At 43.2% G+C, this 20,513-nt stretch overlaps 1 protein-coding gene and 1 pseudogene across 1 annotated transcript; both read left to right on the top strand.

Annotated features, from left to right (window-relative positions):
* The first annotated feature begins 1,230 nt into the window (after positions 1–1,230).
* On the top strand, positions 1,231–2,104 carry OLIG3 (oligodendrocyte transcription factor 3). Its single transcript, XM_055534689.1, has one exon. It carries the CDS (start codon positions 1,286–1,288, stop codon positions 2,102–2,104), a length of 819 nt encoding a protein of 272 aa, XP_055390664.1. The 5' UTR covers positions 1,231–1,285.
* Positions 2,105–7,418: 5,314 nt separating this feature from the next.
* The window catches only part of LOC129659914 (DDB1- and CUL4-associated factor 13-like), a 34,238-nt pseudogene continuing 21,143 nt past the window's right edge, over positions 7,419–20,513 (top strand).

The following is a 20,513-nucleotide window of genomic DNA, read 5'->3' as shown; positions in this document are numbered from 1 at the left end:
GCGCTCGAAGGCCCTCGGGTTGAGCTGCGGGAGGGGGACCGCTCCGCCATCTTCAGCCAGCGCCGGGGTCCGGGAGTTGGAGGGTAGCCGGAGAAGAAACAATCTCTCCCGGTGTTCTCGGGAAACTGCAATCCTTAACTCCCTCCCTCCTCCTCGGCCACTTTTCCTCTCCTCTCCTTCTCAAGTGGCTCTCATTGTAACGCCAGGGTTGGTTTGCTTCCTCATTTCCAGGTCTAAGAAGTTACAGAATCTGGCAACATTGAAATTCTTTCAGTAATCTATTTTTCAAAACGAAAGAAAATATATAAAAAGCCAGAGACCCATTCTCACAGCAGTGTTGGGGATACAACCCCGTCACCAGATACGGACATCCCATTACAACCACACCGGAGGGCCCCATAAACAAAATAAGCACAATGTCAGTGTTTAGGGAAAGAAACCTATTGAAATGACCTTCAGGCTGTGCACGTCGGCAGGCATCCCCCTGCCCCTCCCACCTTGACCCCGGCGTGTTGAACCTGCCCTTCATGTGCATCCCCGTCACTGAAACCTTTCCACTGAAGCTTCTTTTGCCCACGTTTTCCAAAACTTGGGAGTAGCGGTTAAAGAGAGGAGAGAATGTTACAATTCCTCTTTCCAAACCCAGAGGAATCTCCACCTGGCTCCCTTCCATTTCCTTCCTTCAGTGCCTTTAGGTGTTCTTTGGTTAGAGAAATTAGGAAGGGGAGTGGGATGGAGGAAAGTTGTTTCCTTTTCTTTCTGTCTGTCTTTCTTTTTCTTTTCTTTTTTTTTTTAATCCAGAAGGCGCGAGCTGGAGTGGTGAGTGTGTCAATCAGAGGGTTTTGTGCCTGGGGGCTCCTAGCAGTTCTGAGCAGAGGTGTCCCAGGGCGGCCCCACAATGAATATGAATAGGAATCCTTGCTAAATGGGACAGCAAAGCGCACCGCCCTGAATGATGGCACGTCATCCTAACCAGCCCAGGATAGATAGGAGGGTTCCTTTTGTCTCTTTTCTCCGGCGCAGCTCTATAAAAGCCCCTCTTTTTCAGCGTGAGGTTAGTTCAAGCACACACCAACGAGCTGTCCAGGAAAGAGCCAAACCAGAAAGAAGGGAGAAGGGAGGGAGAAAGGCGGGGAAAGGCACTGCCTCAGCTTTTCTTTTCACGTCTTGCCGCTCAGAAGTGGGTTGCTGGGCTCTGCAGCTTTTTTCTTTTTTTTCATTCAAGATTTTCTCTAATTTCCCGCCTAAAGCTTCCCCACGGTAGGGCCGAATCCCTTATAATAAAATGAATTCTGATTCAAGCTCTGTCTCCAGCAGAGCTTCATCTCCGGACATGGATGAGATGTATCTGAGGGACCACCACCACCGCCATCACCACCACCAGGAGAGCCGCCTCAACTCGGTCTCGTCCACGCAGGGCGACATAGTGCAGAAGATGCCAGGGGAGAGCCTCTCGCGGGCCGGCGCCAAGGCCGCGGGCGAGAGCAGCAAGTACAAAATCAAGAAGCAGCTGTCGGAGCAGGACCTCCAGCAGTTGAGACTGAAGATCAACGGACGCGAGCGCAAGCGGATGCACGACCTGAACCTAGCCATGGACGGGCTGCGCGAGGTCATGCCATACGCACACGGGCCCTCGGTGCGCAAACTCTCCAAGATCGCCACTCTCCTACTGGCCAGAAACTACATCCTCATGCTCACCAGCTCCTTGGAGGAGATGAAGAGGTTGGTTGGTGAGATCTACGGGGGCCACCACTCGGCCTTCCACTGCGGGACCGTGGGCCACTCGGCCGGCCACCCAGCGCACAACGCCAACGCCGTGCACCCGGTGCATCCCATCCTGGGCGGCGCGCTCTCCTCTGGCAACGCCTCGTCCCCTCTGTCCGCTGCCTCGCTGCCCGCCATCGGCACCATCCGGCCTCCCCACTCGCTGCTCAAGGCGCCGTCCACGCCTCCCGCGCTGCAGCTGGGCAGCGGCTTCCAGCACTGGGCCGGGCTGCCCTGCCCCTGCACCATATGCCAGATGCCGCCGCCGCCGCACCTGTCCGCTCTGTCCACCGCCAACATGGCCAGGCTGTCTGCCGAGTCCAAGGACTTGCTCAAGTGAGCAGCGGGCCGGCCCGGCTGCGGAGGTTGAGGGGAGAGCGGCGGGCGGGAGGGGTCGGGTCGAGGTGCCGGGCCCAGAAGGAAGGGGGAGCTGGGCGCGTGGCCTGTGGGAGGGTGGACGGCGGTGGGACCCCCCCAGTGGCCTCCCACACTGCCTAAGAGATCTCAGATCCTACTTGACCCCCGGAGGAACAGAACTAAGACCAAACTGCAATTTCTAGGTGGTAACGAAGGGGGACTCGAATCAGACGTCGTGTGTCTTGCATGCATGCTTCTTTTCTCCATGCCGCGCCACTTTTTCTCACTGCCATAGGCTCTTGTCAAGACTGCATTTATTGTATAAAGACAGGATCGGTGTAGTTAAACACTTGGCGAAGGGACTTTAGAGTTGGCTCTCTCTGGCTCTGCGTTCTTACCTTGGAAAAGACAACCATCCCTTTTGTGAGAAACAAATGTAAATATTTCCTTGAGATGGGTGCAGTTATGACTGTCTATCCGCTTGACAGTTGATTTTCTAGAGACAATGTAGGGAGAGAGAGGGGGGGAAAGAGATAAGAGGGAAAGACAGAGGGAGAGAGAGAAGAGAGAGAGAGAGAAAAAAAAAATGTATCTCAGAGACAAAATGTATCTCAAGACCCAAGTTTTGAATTTCAACTCCGGTCCAGGAGGGCATGATAACTCTTCTGTGGGTTTTCCTTAAGACGCAGTGTAGGTCGAAAGAATGCATGCACGCTTCTAAATGAATCTCTTCTAAACATGTTGTGCAGGCCATGGTGCCATTTTCCTTGTAACAAGGATTTATTAGTGAATTCTCCGAAGTACTCCATACATCTGTCTGTGGTTGTAGGAAATGAACAAGGGGGCAGAGTGCAAAGACCCAAACTCACGCACACGCGCTTCTCCCCCACCCCCACCCGCTTTCAAACTTCATTCCCAACTTTCCTGGGCTGTTTCAGGGGCCGGTGATTGCAAGAGCTTGAGCTCCCTTTACTAGCTTGCCCCACCCCCACCCCACCCCCCTTGCTCAGTTATTCTGCATGCGGGGTCGCTCTCTCCATCGTCAGCTTTGAAAACTTCCTGTGGTTTGGGGAGGGGTGCTGGTTTTATTTTCCTGAACATTTGCTTGAAATATTTTGTTAGGGCTTCAAAGACAAGACCTGTCTTTATTTTTTATATATTCTTGATAACTATGATATATTTATTAATAACCAGTGTTTCTGGATGAGATTTCAAATAAAAAAGAATCTTTAAATCCTGGCTTTGCCTTTGCCTAAAATTTTTGAAGATGGGGGTAGTGGGTAGGGAACATGTGTACTCAGTAAAGTGTAGCAGAAGTAGGGGAGAGATCTGGGTGGGTGGGCTAACACAAAGCTGTTTTTCCTGATCATTTAAAGGTAAAGAGGTCAGACACATTGGTGTTAATTATTACAATTAAATGTCCTTCAGGTGGGGGGGCCTTGTCCACATTGGTAGGCTTGTGATATTTCAACTTTTTTATGCAATAATCAGACCTTCATGAACTCAGCAATTGAGATTTTTTATTTCAAGTGATCTGGAAACCCAGAGTGACAAGAAATGAGAGGCAGAGTTGTGACTGCACTGGCTGTGTTGGCAACAGATGAGAATGAAACAGTAAGTTAACTTCTTTTCACTTTCAATTGTCTGTGTGGCTTTTTAAAAAATCAAGCAAAATTCAATCCAGTATATGTTTTTAAAATCAAAGAAAAGTAATCTTAAAAAAATAATCGAAATCTCAGCTCCCCACCAGCCTCTTGGTAGCAGATTCCTTGGAGGTAAGGAAGGCCCCTCTGCTTTCTAAGGTGAGCCTGGAGTGAGGCCAGTGACCACCCAAGTCTCAGCATCTGCAGATGTGTAGTGGGAACTTTCTCTTCTTTCCTCCCTTAGAAGATTGCAGATCTCATTAGTTGAATACAAATTATTTGGAAGTGTTATTGGGTAGGGGCAAGGAGAGAAAGAAAGAAAAGTCTTCTACATAAATAATGGCTAAAATGGATTATTTTAATCAATTACTTATCTCTCTTGCCACCCCATAACATTTCCAGATAGTTTGTATAAGCAAAAATAATCCAGCAAGAAAGTTTTGTTTACTTGTTTATAGAGGACAGGAAATAAAGTTCTAGGGATGATAATCTGAACAGCATGTGCCTCTGTTCCCCATCAAGGATAATAGAAACCTGATTGCAATGTACCACCCCAGAATCTGTCTCAAGCTTAGCTGTATTATCACTTCCCTGTTGGCTGAGACCTAGTTCTGCTTCAAGAGGGGGAGGCAGGTGGTTTCTCTCCATAGAGCTGTCTCTCTCCAGGATCCAGCATAGACATCCCATCTAGGAAGCATCTGCCACTTCCTTCCTGGGTCCCACTGCCCCTCCCTGGGAGCACACCTCTGTGGGTCCTGGGTCTATTTAACTCATTCTCCTTCATCTCTTTTTACCCTCAGCTCCCCCACTGCCAGGGAGAAAGATCTAAGTGAGGGTCTACAGTGGAGAGTGCTTATTTCCTCTGGTTTTAGGCAGATAAATGGGGGAATAACCGTCTGTTTCCCAAGGGTGATTCATTTCTCTGGGTGAGGAAAGAGCTTTTGAGGATTTATTTGAAACCAACACAAGGCAGCCCTCCAGTCTTTCCCTGTGAGTTTATTATTTAGAAAAGAGAGAGGAGGGAGAAGTTTCATCAATCAGGAAAACGACATTCCCTGAGTCACTGGCTTCTTTTGAGTCCTGTTTTTAAAGGCATGAGTCTGGGGAAAGACAAGAGGCCTGACCACCGGCAGGGTGGTAGGCTTCATTCCTTCTTTAGAATTGGGCGCTGAAGAGAAGAGACACTGTTTCTAGTGTTGAGGAGATCCTCTGGACTGATCTGTCTCTTTTCTGGGTAACACAAACTCCTCAGACCTAGAGACTAGGAGAAAGTATTCCTTTAAGAAAAGGATGGGAGAAAGACAAAGTGGGAGCCAGATAAATCTGGAGTTTCTAGATTTATTGAGGATGGAGCAGCCCCTCCATCCTGCCCGACTTGCCTCCACTGGGAAGGGACTTAGCCAGGTGCAGGCTGGTTTGCAGGCGATTCTAACTGGCATTATCCGTTAAATTCTCGATTTACTGATGCGAGAAAGAAGAGTACATGGCCACAAAAATAAGAATGAATTCTTGGCCTGATTTTCTTTTCACTACAATTTGTCACCTTCTCAAAAGTTCTTAAGTTTAAGCAGTTTTGAATTCAATCTAGAATTACAAGGATCCCTTCATTCCACAGAAAACGTTGCTCTACATTTAAAACAATGGTGAAAACCTAGTGGGCTAAGGTATTTAGAGAAACCAGGGCTAGAATCCTCAGGATGCCTTTTAAGCTAGTGACCCGTCTTTAAGGCAGGGAGAAAGTCACACTTAGAAAAGGAAAACCGACAGGCAGTTGGCAGGATCTGCTAAATCTTTGTTCCTAAAGACCCTCTTTAAAGGGTCTTGGATCTACAACCCTCAAAAAGAGCGGGGAGGAGAGACCGGAGCTGGTCCGCGAAGTCCAAAGTTCCCTTACTCCTGCAGGCGGAGGCCTTGTGTTGCCTCAAGCTTTTCCAAGCTCCTGGGTCGAGCAGTTACACCGCCTCCTCTGGTACCCTTTGCAGAAATTGCAAAAGCTCCTTTCCCCAGGGAGGACGATGGGTACTCTGAGCACCTCGCTCAGCTAACAAGATTTAACTGCTCTTTTCTTCCTTCTAGAGACTTCGGGCCTCTCTCTCCGCGTCCTGTCCCGCAGTGCATGTTCAAGATGGGTTGTCAAGCCCGCGCGCCCAGACGGCTACGCCCCCTGCCCTCCCAGAAGATGCTCCCCCAGCCCCTCTGTGCCTTTGGGGACCTGGCCAGGCCTTGAGGCTGGGGCTCCGCGGAGCCTCCGTGATCAAAGAACCGAGTCCCCAGAGACTGGCGGGTCCAGGCTCCTAAGGCTCAGGAAGCTAGGCAAGAGGAGGTGCCACAGCTGAAAGGCGTTGGCAGTGTCTTTGGAAAGAAATGGGCCAGGGAAGGGGTCGCGGCGGGGGTGGGAGGGGGGGCACCTGCATCTTCCGCCCGCCTCTAGGCAAACTTGCTTTCCTTTCCAACCCCTTCAGAATCTCAGAGCCGCGCGTGTACCCATTTCCTTATAAATAGCCGAGAGGAGTCAAACCCCGAAGGTTCGGCTCTGCACTCTCTTTTTAGTTGTGTCCGTTTTCATTGAAATCTTCCCTTCAATGGGGCCGGAGAAGGAGGGATTCGGGGAACTAAGAGGGGAAGAACAGGTCAGTCGCGGGAAAGAGCGATCGCCGAGGCCACCTAGGAGTCCCGGGACCTAATCCTTCCAGACCACCTTCCCACCCCCCTCCCCCGATTTTGTCGCCAGCCCGCTGGGTGGGCAGCTCCTCCCTCCACGCTCTGCACTCGGCGGCTGGGAGCGTGATTCCAGGCTCGCGTCTGGGCCCCGCGCCGCAGAAACTGGCCCCGCACCTCGTCTCTGTCCCTGGAGTCTAACGCGGAGCTGGTTGGTGCGGAACCGGGGGTCCTGGGGGGCGGGGCTGCGTCCCCTGGGAAACCTCGGTCTCCGCGACCCGACCCCCGACTCCTCTCCTCCCGCTCCGCAGGCCCAGTGAGGCCGGGGGCAGAAGACAAAAGAAAGATGCGCGGGAGAGGGACGTCGTGGAGCAAGGCGCCAGACTGCGCAGACACTTGCAAAGAGCCTCGAAATACCAAAGCGTTTGTGGAAAGTGAGTGGAAGAAAATGCAACAGTCACAATCCCAACCGAGGCCGAGCTTTTTGATCTCTGTTCCCTGCGACCTATAGGCGCGCGGACACTGGGTCAACTTTGTTTAGGAGATCTGTCCGAGGCGGCCAGGGCGGCCCGGGCTGCCTCCCTCCCCGAGGCCGAATCTGGCGCTGGCGCGGAGACACACCTAACCCAACCCTGCCCATGTCCCAGGCTCCAAAGTGAACACGGTACCCTGCAGCCAGCACTCGAGACCGGAAGTTCAACACTCCCCCGGGAATTCGACAAGTCCTGGGGGAACAGGGATCCGGATGTGCTGGGGTCTAGGGCGTGGAGAGGGAAGTGTGCGCAGATCTGAGTGCTCAACTGGCTGGGGCCGGGGGCAGTGGTGGTAGGGAGCGGGCTGGATTTTGCTGCGGTGTCCTGGGGTTCGGATGAAAGCCGAGTGGTTGGGTGTCTCCTGCCAGAGAAAGGCAGTGAGGGACGGGATAGCAATGAAGGGTCTGGGAAGCAACTTGGAATACCTGCCCCTGAAAGTTCTGGGGTTCTGTCTGGCAAGGACATGATCAGCGCCAGTCTTTCTCTATGGTCTTCAACCGATACTTCAGAGTGTGGAAGCCTGGAACGGATTGTGGGGGCGCCACAGTTTACGTGTAAGATGCAGACTGTCAATCATTCATCCCCCTTGGGCCTGGGAAACCACCCCGCACCCTCCGCCCCCAACCCCCGCCACCGCCCCTGCGTGCTGCTGAGCTCAAGGGCCGAGAACACATCTCTGCCACAGGTAGGATTCTTAACACCACTGGAGAAAACGGAGATTGGAGCAAGTATACTCTATGAAGACTCTCTTCTCCAGGTTACTTAACTGCCTCTCCCTCCCTTCTACTCTGGTGAAGGGACAAGGGAATTCACAAGATTCGTTGCAAGCCTTAACGTTACTTCCTTTGGTATTTCTCTTAATCTTCCTTCACTTCAACAATCAACATTTTCTGAGTGCTTTTGTTGTGCCATGCACTGTGACGGTCGCGGGAGAAAAAAAATGAACAAAACAGCTAGAGAAGTAGGACATTCAAATGCGTAAGAAATGGCCCCTGCCCTTGGAGTCCTCAGACCCTAGTGGGAAAGCACGGCATCTGAGTCCCAAGGTAAAACCTCCACTGGCCGCACAAAACACTGAGTGTTGCAAGCCTGCTTTCCAGAGGCTTTTTCAGATGCTGGAAAACTCACTGTCCTGATAGGGAACAGGAGCAGATGCCTTTGATTAATATGGAAATAAAAAGAAGCAATGGTGGCAGTACTTTGCTTCATTGCAGTTGTTTAGAGATTTATTGACATTGAGATAAGCTTCAGTCTGTGGCATCTCCAAAATTCATGTCCCCATTAGTTATTACCAAATGAGCAAATCGTTTTTTTTTTCTTTTAACCGGTTTTTAAAAGAAAATAAATAAATAAATAACAGGGTGGGGGGAGGTTGGGAGAAATCTTTTTTTAATAAGATTAGAGTCATTATTTTCCTTGCCTCTGTGGGTCCCTGAGCTACAGAAACTTGTCTCTCCACTCCCGAGTTCACCAGGCTGTGTTCTGAACATAAAACAATTCTGTAATTTCCTTCAAGAACAAAAGTTTTCAAAGAAATGACCTGCACGGTATCCCCCTCAATAAAGCAGAATTGACTTAATGGTCTGTTAATTACTCTATCCTCCCAGGGGGAGGGAAGCTTCCAAAAGGATTGCTACAAACCCTCTGTTGATTGAAGCTGTGGTCTACCCCTAAATGTACAGCTGGGGCTGGGCCATTAAAAACCCAGACAAAACAAAATCCCCGATAAATAACCCTACCTAAAACACAAAGATTCAGCATACAATAGTTGAACCTTCACTAGATCCTCAGAAAAACCCAGAGTGAGCTCTTTTGGGGCTTCCCGGGTAATCTTTTAATTTGAGGCCAAATGTTCTTGGACAAAAGTTTAACAAAGCATGGTTGGCCCTTCCGTCATCTCATCCTCCTATGTCGAATTCCTTTCTCTTTTATTTGAGACTCTGATAAAGATTTCTTTTATCCAATCTTCTTTTGTATTAATTACAGTTTGTTTCATCATTTAATATATTTTTGTTTGGTCATTTTTTTCCAATTTTTTCTCTATTAGTGATTTAAAGAAGAAGACAAATTTGATTGTTCTAGTAAAAAAAGGGCATAGTAGAGAATCAAAATGTAAGGGACAGATTGGGGTTATTATTCTCTGGGACTTTTTCACGTCTGTAAGGTGACCACTGCAGCATGCAGCTAAATATATTTCTAAAATAAAAAAGTTTTAAAATCCTATTTAAGCTGAAGCAGCATTGAGCAATCATCCAGTTACATTGGCATCAGAAAGCAGAAAAATTCAATTTTTAAAAGCATTTCTTTACAGAAGAAGATATGCATGTTGTACACTAATTGAGAAAATATTCATTTTAATTTGGTGTACATTTAACTTTTGTGGACCATTGAAATAGAACACTGCCGAAAGATGAAATGTAGCATCTAGAGAGAGGGGTCATGAAAATGATCAAGATGTGGAGACGATCTGTTTTGAAAATTAGTTCTTTGCCTGAACTAGGCAATAACAGAAAGAGTGTGTCAAGCCACACAGTTTCCCACATTTACCATCTCTTTTTGAGGTAGTGATGGTATCTCAAAAACACTTAGGTCATTCTTAAGTGATTACTATTACTCAAGAGTCATGTGTTGATAGAACTCAACCTCTTCTTTCCTTGCCATGGTTGACTGGTCCCTGCGTGGTGCAGGAGCTAATCATGGCGAGGAAGGGTAGCTCAAAGACTTTAAATTGTGCCCATAATTGTGTTTCATATCAAATGGTGACAAACACATACTTTTCTCTGCTTTTGAAAACTGAAAAAAAAATCTAGTGAATCGAAAAGAGACCCATCATTTAAAGTCAGCCTGACCCCCAGGTGATGCTGAACTTTTGATTTTGTGTCCTGTTGACTGTTCACCCCAGTTATGTGAGAAATGGGTTCTACATACAGAGTGACAGACCGTGTGGCCTGTGGGCTCAAATAGTGTTGCTCCTTTCAATAAAACCCGTACAAAAGGCTATCTTTGCCTTTCTCATCAGTGATGTCCTTACAATCCTGACTGCTCCGCAATACTACATAGCTAATAGACAAAAATGAAAAACAGGAAGCCATTCCTCTTGCTAAATAATCCATGGAGAATACTAAAAGAAGAGGAGGCAATTTGTTTCCAATTTTTGCTAGCTTTATATTATGAATAAATAAGACTGCAAGGTTGAATAAAGTAGTTTTAGAAATTATACTGACTAACCACGTGCTGCAGGTCCTATTTTTCCCCTTTGCAGAACTTATGCTCAGGTATTAATGCCCCTCCCCAAAGGACATTTTGATTTGGAAATTTTTTTTTTCTTTCATTTTTTGCCCTTAAAAAATGAAGCATTTCCATCACTTGTAGAGTACTGTTTTCCAGGCTCTTGAGACACTGGATCTCTGTGGAATCACAGAGTATATTAACTACAATCAGTAACTTTTCATCATTTTTGATCAGGGCAAATTTTTAAATAGAAACTACTGAGAAACATGCAGTAACATTAGATCTCAGTTAAATAAATACAAGGGAGGTATAACTTGAGGGAAACTACTAACAGTAAAAAAAACTTCTTGGAATATATTTAAAATGGAAAGAATTTATCTTTTTTGGGAAACAATGGTTTTATTTAAACCCCAGCAAATGTGGTACTTGTCCTTGGGTGGTGGAAGAAGAGGGCAGAAGAGGCAGGAAGGGAAATACTACTTTTCTAAATGTGGGTCCCATGAACTCTACTATGCAGACCCTGAATGCATATAAGTGGATGGTGAGCAGTGACAGGCTTTTCTTACAGTTCTGTACTTGATCATAATGGATTCTTTTCTTCTTCTATAATTTATTTCCTTTGTGATTTTATGTGAAGCTTGCTCATCTAAAATATATACAGTTATATAAAAGAATCTTCTAGAGTTGAAACTAGAATTAGGTTCACTGAAACATTTGATGTTTCTCTACATTTTAAGCTTGAAAGGAAGAAATGGGAAATAGAATCTACGAAGCAGGAATAAAACAGATTAAGTGGAGCAGGTAAGGCAAGAAATATGGTGGCCACTTTTTAAAAAAGGTAAAACATTTTTGCTGGTGACGTGACATCAAAGGTTACTGTTAATAGTTTGTGCCTCACATATATATGCTATAGGTGAAGATACTTCTTAGAAAAAAAGGACCGTGTTTGCTGACTTCTGAGAGATAAAAGATTATAGCTGAATTCTTCTCTTTCTCCTTCTGTCTTCCACCTCAATTTTCTTTTCTTCCTCTATTCTTCTATCTAGAGTCTCAGTCATCTCCTCATCTCTGGCTGTCTATCTTCTTCCACCTCTCTGCTTCCAGTCTCTACTTTATTTTCCATTCCAGCTCATCCCTCCACTCTATTTGTCCACTACTTTGGCCACTTCATTGCTTTAGAGGAGCCTGGGGTTGACATTCCCTTAGCCTTCTCACTCAGTCCTTGAACATGCAACCTGCCTGCTCCTTCAACAAATTTCTGTTATTCTGAGCAGGTCTGTTAATACCTTCACTCTCAGCCTGTGTTATGTTACAGGAAAAAAAAAAAAAAAAAAAGTGGGTGGGTGGAGCTACATGGAAGTGTATCTATCCCAGAACTAAAGATGTTTGAAAGCACTTTAAATTCCAAAAAGCAGCATCATCATGAGAATACCTTTCCAGGTGATAGAAGTATGCATGTCTTAGCTAGCTTATGTTAACTTAGGGGAAATGTTTATATTAATAATTATAGAAAACAGAAAGTTCTTAAAATGTGCCAGTCACGGTTTTAAATACTCAACAAATAGTAACTCATTTAATTCCCACTGAAAGCCTACGCAGGTGGTGCTATTACTATTTCCATGTTTGCAAAGGCACAAACTGAGGCGCAGAAAGGTATATAACTTTCCTGGTATGTCCTATATCAGTGGTATCCCCAGACCTACAGGATAAGTTCCCTGGGCCAGCAGCAGCAGCAGCATCCAGGACCTTGTTAGAAACACAAATTCTGAGATTTTATCTTGCTTGCCAACAAATAAGATAGGCTATCACAGTTTTGTGGATGCTGGCAGAGGACGCAACACTCCTGGGTCCGAAACAAGGAACTTTATTTCTCACTGTGTGGAAAGTATCATGAACATCATGTTCACATTGATTCCCCTGGTTCTTTAATCCCCACAAGAACATTGCAGAGGTAGCAAAGTTTGTCAGTGTCTCAGATCACAAGATGCGGAGAAAGAAATGCAAGAGATCTGTGAAAAGTTTCTGCCGACAGAGGGTTGAGACCAGTACACTCTTCAAGCAACTGGCCCTTTGTCATTTTTCAGGACAAGGCCACTGTCTACTCCCCTTCTTCTTCCCATGGACATGATATTCATCTTGAATGTTTATGAAGTACCGAATTCTTTTATAACAAGCAATGCTTCTTTGTATGTGTACCCATTTTTAATTTATGTGTGAACTGTGTTATAGTCCTTCTTCTATTACTTTTTTCCCCCCTCAGCATTAGGTTTTAAGATCCAATTCATTTGGCTGTAAGTTAATCTTGTTCCACTCCTTTTTTATTGAATTATATTTGACATATAATATTGTATGTAAGTTCAAGGTGTACCATGTATTCTCCTGATGCGTTTATATTGCTCTATGATTGCCACTGTAGAAACAGTTAAACCTCTGTCTTGTCACATAATTATCAGTTCTTCCAACATTGGGAACAATTAAGATCTAGTCATTTAGCAAGTTTAAGGTTTCAGATACTGTTTTGTTGTCTGCAGTTACTGTGCTGTGTATTACGTCTCCAAGATTTATTTATCTGCTGGTTGCATGTGTATAATGTCCTCCAGTTTCAACTCTGCTGAGTATTTCGTACTGTGTGTCCATCACATTTCATTCTTCATGTCCCTTGGGATGAAACTTAGCTTCCCTGTAGCACCCTATCACATGTGATAACACTGCCGTGAAAATCTTTACTTATTTGTCTCCTCTTGAATCTCTTCAAGAAGTTTTCATATATATATAGATAGATAGATAGATAGATAGACAGATAGATTACATATCTTGGAAATTATACACACACATATATATATATAGAATACTGGGCTTCCCTGGTGGCTTAGCTGGTAAAGAATCTGCCTGCAATGCAGGAGACCTGGGTTCAATCCTTGGGTTGGGAAGATCCTGGGTTGGGGAAGATCCCTGGGTTGGGAAGATCCCCTGGAGAAGGGAAAGGCTAGCCACTCCAGTATTCTGGCCTGGAGAATTCCATGGACTGTATAGTTCATGGGGTTGCAAAGAGTCGGACACGACTAAGCGACTTTCACTCACTTACTCATATAGAATATTGATCACAAATCTTGGAGATTGTATATATTAATTAATTGATTATATATATATATATAATATGTTATATATATAATCAGTATTCTTTGTTCACTTTTCTATCAGGTTATCTGTTTTTTTCAAGGGTTCCTTGTACAGTTTAGATATTGAAAGTTTTAGATATAACAACTGTTTTCGCCTAATATTTTAATTTTGTGTTTTTGTTTCTTTTCTATGGAGGGTGCCCAATTTTCCCAGAATTGTCTGTTACCCAGTCTGTCTTTTACCTTTTGCTTTGTGGTGGCGTCTTTATGCTGTATCAAGTTCCTATATTTTCACTGGTCTTTTTTTGAACTTTCTACTCGGTGTCATCGGTATATTGGTCTGTTTCTTTGTCACTACCGGTATATTGTTATTGCTGTGACTTAGTATTATGTCTTAGTAAAATGAATCCAAGGACAATAAATTTTTCGCAAAAGGGTCATATTTGCCTCCAAACTGAGTACATTCTAGGCCAATGAGAATAATGATTTTTTTAAATCAGTGCTGATATTACCAGATTTCTATCACTTGTTCTTTTAGGTGGTAGAGTGTTGGAGGGAAAAGAGATATGTGCATATGCAGGTCTCTTAGAGTTATCATGATATTTTCATTTTTTCACTCTATTTCCTCAACCTCAAAACTGATAATCATGGACAGAAATTCTCAAGTTTTATGACTTTCTAGTGCCCCACTGATCTGGGCTGAGAAGCAAGTTTCTTTCTGATTATAAAATGTAGAGATAGTGTCCGTTGTTATATTCCATTACCTTATATATTCTACATCATCGTGTACCTACTATTCAGCGTCTTCTACAGAAGAGAGTAGAAACTCTTCTTAAGGAGGGACTTCCTGCTCATCCTGAAAAAAACATTTTGCAGATGGATTCAAGTCTGAATAGAAGCCTTTCAAGTTTACTCAGGCTCTTTCAAACCTCCAAGCCTAGACACATTCTAATCCCTTTGCCTGAAACACTTGCTCCCACCCTATCCCCAGTTGCCTGCCTATTCACAGCCAGTCTTCACTTCCCAGCTTCCCCCGCAGCCTGGATCAGTGGTACTTAGCCTCCCGTGTGCTCTCATAGCCCAGTGTACAGCCCCTTCACAGCACTCCTGACCTGGAACCACTTGCTCGTCCTTTTCTTTTACAAGAATATTAACTCTATAGGGCAGGACTGTGATGGTCCTGCTCACCCAACATAGTGTCTGGAATATAATTGGTGCATAAAGGACATTTTTCTGAACTAATGAATGAGAAATGTTGTAGAGGAGATAGATCTAAGCTTTGAATGCATCATTGCATTAGATGGTCTTTAGTTTCCCTTCCATCTATGAGATTTCACAAAGATATGCTACAAAAGCACAAAGTCTGATTCAGATTTTAAAGTCTGGATATGTTATTACTGTTTTAAAAACCTGTAGCTCCACTGGAGTAGGGGCTTTTATGACTTTGTTTCTAGGCACTTTTTGTAGTGGAAATTAACTTTATAATTTAATCAGATAAAATGAAGAGAATAGAGTCGCTTTATTACCCTGATGCTCCATTTTTGTATGTTGTATGGATAGTAGCTGCCATTTAATGAATAGCATGATGGCTATTTCGTAGATGTCTTGGTAATCTGGCAAGAGTGTCATAGTGCCCCTCTACAGGTGAGGAGAGAAAGGTTTAGGTTAAGTAACTTGAAAAGGATGCCCAGTCAATAAATGGTACAGCTTCATGTTGAACACTCTGCTGTGTTACTCTAAAAGTTAGTGCTCCTAAGAGCTGTCATGCATCTTTATGAATATCCTTGTGACCTGTTTCTTAGCTTCTCCCTTTCCTTCTTGGTGGCCATTCCCTATTGAAGGTAACCTACATAAGACGGCTCCTGTCCAACCCTTCCTAACAGTTTTCACCTCTGTAACAATGTCTTGTTTGGGGTCATCAGGGGTTTTATAAATTTTTTCTCTAGTCATTCACTCATTCAATGAAACTTGCTTGGCTCTGGGCATGGTACTAGGTTCTGAGGGTGCTGTAGAGAATAAGAAATGTGCTATCAGCACTCAGAAATCTTATAGCTCAGTGGGGAAACTAATCAAGCAAATGGTGAAGCAGTGTCCTAATACTATGCTAGAGGATACAACCGCCATCCCCATGGACATTTAACCCTGTGTAGGGGTATGTCAAGCTGAACTGTTAGGGGAGGAGGTTTGGCAACAGGCAACAGCATTTCCAGAAGCCAAAGAGCAGAGGGGATGTGAGAGACATTTCAGTGCAGCTGGAGAGTAGGATTCCTTTGTGAGAACAGAGTTAGAATGGAGCAAAGCAGGATCTGATACTGCAGAGGCAAGAGTGAGTCAGTTGCCAAGAGGCTCTGCAACTGATTCACTCATTGTTTTTAATGCATATTAACTAAGTTCCTAAATAATCCATAGATTGTACATATAGCACTTATCAAGCACCATGCACAGTTCTACCTGACTATATCTACTAACTCATTTAATCACTGCAGCAAACCTATGAGATAAATAAATATTATCATTATTCTAGTTATAAGGATGAGAAATCCAAGACCCAGAGTGTTGGGTAAATGTCCAAAGTCACACGGCTGTTAAATGACAAGGTTGGACTCAAACTCAGGTAACCTATCTCCAGTGCCTATGTTTTTAATATTAGAATAAACTGCTTCTGGGAATAAAGTGATGCACATGACCACTTAGGCTCTCTGTCCTCATTTTAGGGAGAAGACAGAATATAAGCAGGCAAACAACATAAAAATTAAGGAGACAGAGATGAGAGGTCTGAAGAAATCCAAACAGCAGAGTAGCTTGAGTTTGACTTAGGTAATTAAATTTAGCTAGGGAAGCCAGGGAGAGCCCTACCAAGGGGTGGCAAGGAGCTGTGACCTCAAGTATCAACTGAGGTCAGAGAAATCCAGGTAGTGGGAATAAGCATATATGGGTTGGGTGGTAGAGATGTGGGAGAGTTAATGTTATGTGTCAGCTTCATGAAGCTACTGCATCCAACTGATTGTTGTGAAGTCCTTTTGTAGATACCATTAACATTTACAGCCAGTTGACTTTAAGTAGAGGAGATGACTCTCCATGGTAGGTGGGCCTTGTTTAATCAGGTGAAGGCTTTAAGAGCAAAACCTAAAATTTCTAAGAGAAAGCATTCTGCGTTGGGACTGTAACATAGAAATCCTTCCTGAGTTTCCAGCCTGGCCTAATGATCTCAGACATAGCAGCCCCAGCAATCACATGAGCCACTTCATAAAGTGAAGGAACTCCGTCTCCCTGTATATTGTTCAGTCTCTGAGTCATGTCTGACTCTGCGACCCCATGAACTGCAGTCTCCCTATATGCGTATATGTAAATGTATGTTATACAATATACAATATAGTATTTGTATATATATGCTGTACAATATATATACAATGTATATATTTTAGAAATAATAATTCTTTAATTCATAGGGTTATTGAAGTTTATATATATATATATATATTTTTTTTTTTTCTGGAGAACCCTGACTGACTGATACCTAATGATCAGTGAAGACTCAACCCCTGCCCTCACAGAGTTTCCTGATAGAGAGACTACATAATTAAGAATTTAATTCCAAGAGCAGAGACTGTCTCTTTATGCTTCTCTATACTTCCTTAAGTGCTATGATCAGGGCCATAGAGCCATTCCCTGGCTGAGGGAGTAGTATCTGGAGTCAGGATATGCCAGTGCCAGTTCTACCATGCCAGCTGAATGACCTGAGTTCAGGTCTTCTGAGCCTGTTTCTTTCTCTATGAAATGAGAATGTTGGATTAAATGATCTTAATGTTCTTTCCTTTATTAATTATCTGTGATTCTTTGAGAGCAAATAGGAATATGTGGATGATAACTGATCTACTGATGGGAGCAGCAACCTTCAGAAATATGATCCTAGATGATGGTTGTTGTTCATGGCACCCCATGAGACATTTTTAAGATCCTCAAACCTCACTCCCGGCATCAGCTGATTCACAGTCAGCTAGGGTCTGTGGGATATGGACGGAGAACATCTGGGCCAGTGAATTTTCAGTGCTTAAGTCAGAACAATTTTTAGCTTCTCCTTAAAATGAATGTTAGAAGGAGAAAAATCAGGATTTTTTTTCTTTTATAAGATGAAAATTTTCCTTTTCTCTATACTTGTTTATAGAGGCTTTCTCCAATGTTTCATTATTATAAATCAGCTTGAATAAATAATTGGGTGTATACAAGTCTGTACCTAGGGTTTTTTTCTTATCTACTTAGAATTACATTTCTTTGATAACAAAGAGGAACATCTTTTAATGAAATAAAAATTTGGGGGGAAAGGTGTATGGGCTGTCCTTTAAGTTCTTTCCCAGATTATAGAGATACTGCAGTAAGCAATGTTGACATGATTCCTGGATCTTCCAGTGTTTATAATCCTGATGTTATGATCATCAGAAAATAAAATTACCTTTAATGAGAAGTGTTAATTTACGCTTTTTATAGAATTATGTATTGAAAACAATGTTCTGCTAAGTTTTGTGAATGCTTTGTGTAGCAGTTGGTACATTTTTCTTAAAAATGTATTTTCTAGCTTGAATTTTCCTTTTAATTGTGATTCCTTTTGTTGTTGTTTTTTCCTTTTTCTCATTTCTGTCCTTTAAAACTTTTTTTCATATAATTAATTTCTTTTGGTAACTTTTCTTACAGCATAGAGGATTTACAACTACATATAATTATAACCATGAATTCATTTATTTCTGATTGATTTTATGCTTTGGCAAGGCCTCTGTATCCAGAAGTTGATAAGCATGGATCTTTTATGCTAGTAATCATATTTGTTGTTGTTCACTTGCTTAGTTATATATAACTCTGTGTGACCCCGTGGACTATAGCATGGCAGACTTTCCTTTCCTTCACCACCTCCTAGAGTCTGCTCAAACTCATGTCCATTGAATCAGTGATGCCATCCAACTATCTCATCTTCTGTCATCCCCTTCTCCTCCTGCCTTCAGTCTTTCCCAGCATCAGGGTCTTTTCCAATGAGTCAGCTCTTTGCATCAGATGGCCAAAGTATTGGAGCTTCCAGCTTCAACATCAGTCCTTCCAATGAATATTCAGGACTGATTTCCTTTAGGATTGACTAGTTTGATCTCTTTCTGTCCAATCATATAATGCGAGTCATTAACAATAACTAGTGTTAACAAATAGCCAAACTTACATTTTAAACATTATTATATTTAATCCTAAAACATTCTTTTTAGGTAGCTGCAATAATTGTCCCCATTTTATAAATGAACAGCAATTTATGGATGAGAATTAGAAAAGCAAATAATCTCACCTCAATTTAAACAGCTTCCACTCAAACGTGAACTATAGTGTCTCCACCTGGCAATTATTTCAGAGGATGGTGCTGGATGAGAACCAAAATTGATTTTATTCCTGCCATGACTAACCACATTTGCCCCAATGGTTTACTGGTTCTCCCTTCCCTCCCCCATTTTTGAGGATTTTTCCAAACAGTTATATGTAGTAAGGACTTTCCGCATATAGCCAGGGCTTCTCGTTTTTAGTAAGCACATTATCTATACTCCTTCTGTTTTATTTTGATTTGTTTTGTTTAGCTTTGATTTGGAGGGAAAAGTTTTAAAGTTTTTTGTTTTTTGTTTTTTTTTCAATAAAAATATCCTGCTTGTTTCCTTTTTAACTTCCTTTCTTAGAGACCGTCAATGAAACTTCTGGGTATAAAGCTACCTTCAGACTTAACTACTTTAGAAAGAAAACTATTACGTATAATTATTTTAGGTAAATTTTGTTGGTTCTGTTTTTCAGGGATTTTTGGACTAAAGATAGTGTTGGATTCTTGAATTTCAATTTCCCTATTCCCGACTCAATTTAGAAATATCTGGAAAATTACTTGTATAATGGAAGATGTTTTGCCAAGTGTTCCAAGCAGAGTAATGATTCACTCTAATTTCTACTGTTTCCTAAAGAAGATTTGGTGAACTTGAGGCAGCTTTATGCAGATGAATAATGTAAAGGACCCAACTGTGTCCTCCAAGCTCAAGGCCCCACCTCATTCTAGGTCCATTAATCTTCAACCAAAACAAAATTACTGCCATGGAAGAGAAGGAAATAAGAAGTTCATGACAGACTTGAAAAGAGGAAGCTGAGGATGTTTTCCCTCGGAAAAATATAAGGATGTTTCCAAAACTAATAGGAAGAAATAATTTGGCTGCCCCAAAAGAACCTCTGTAACATCTATTTGGTTTTTCTGGCACGACAGCTAGGAAAAGGAGTATGTTTTCAAGCATCTGTATGGCATGCTTTTGCTGTCAGTTTGCCCTTTCTGGAAGTTAGAAGACTGGATTTTTAGTAAGTAATTGGTTGAACATCAATGACAGGGGGGCCTTGCTTGGGCAGCCACCTCTCACCCATCTAGTGCACAATCAACTTTGGCCCTAATTCCATACAAATCTACATACAATTTAACACTAGACTAGGTTAAAACAACAACAACACGTCTCTTAAATCTTTCCTCTAAAAAGATCGCTTGCTGCAGAAATTCAAGGAAGTGAAGACATTAAATCTCAGTTTCTTGTTTTAAAAGTGCTTTACATATATCACCACCAACCAGCTTGTAAATTTTAGTCAATCCTCAAACCAGCCTTTTAAAGGAGCTGAAAAATGTCCCCATACCCTCAAAGGACACACCTGTTATCTGAAACAGTTTTTAACCAGCTTGTTAAGCAGCTTTGACAGATCAAAGACTCCAGACAATGGACACAAACTTTAACAATAGTATAGCCTTGAGCAAAGGTTCTGTCAAACCAGGCTTGTGCCCATGGCATTATGGCCGGCAATTGAAAATAAATTTTACTTGAATAAGTACCTCAGCCGATCAGAGGCACTGAGGCTGCTGAAACAAAAGCAGTTGAGGATAAGTTATTGACTCCACTGACAGCCTGAATGAACTTCATTATGCCAGCCCACTCCTGGTAAAATGTGTCAGGTTTTAAACTGAATTAGGTGGCAGGTGCATGGACAATTTTCCTGCCCCCCTTGAGACAGCAGACAGCCAATCATCACCTGATTCTACAGACAAATGTTTAGATTTGTTTTTCATATTGCATGGCCATAAGTGAAAGCACATTTAAATCTTTTTTCCTTCTCCTCCTTCACCGCTGGGTTATGTTCCCATGAGCAGGCATACCCACGCTTTGGTGTAA

The sequence above is a fragment of the Bubalus kerabau genome, chromosome 9 (assembly GCF_029407905.1).
Source record: "Bubalus kerabau isolate K-KA32 ecotype Philippines breed swamp buffalo chromosome 9, PCC_UOA_SB_1v2, whole genome shotgun sequence".
Taxonomy (NCBI): Eukaryota; Metazoa; Chordata; class Mammalia; order Artiodactyla; family Bovidae; genus Bubalus; species Bubalus kerabau.
Note: the sequence above shows the minus strand (reverse complement) of the source record. Positions and strands in the feature narration are given on the sequence as shown.

Bases quoted from the DNA above. Each gene is read 5' to 3' on its own strand.
- OLIG3 (XM_055534689.1), top strand. From the start codon at position 1,286: ATGAATTCTGATTCAAGCTCTGTCTCCAGCAGAGCTTCATCTCCGGAC.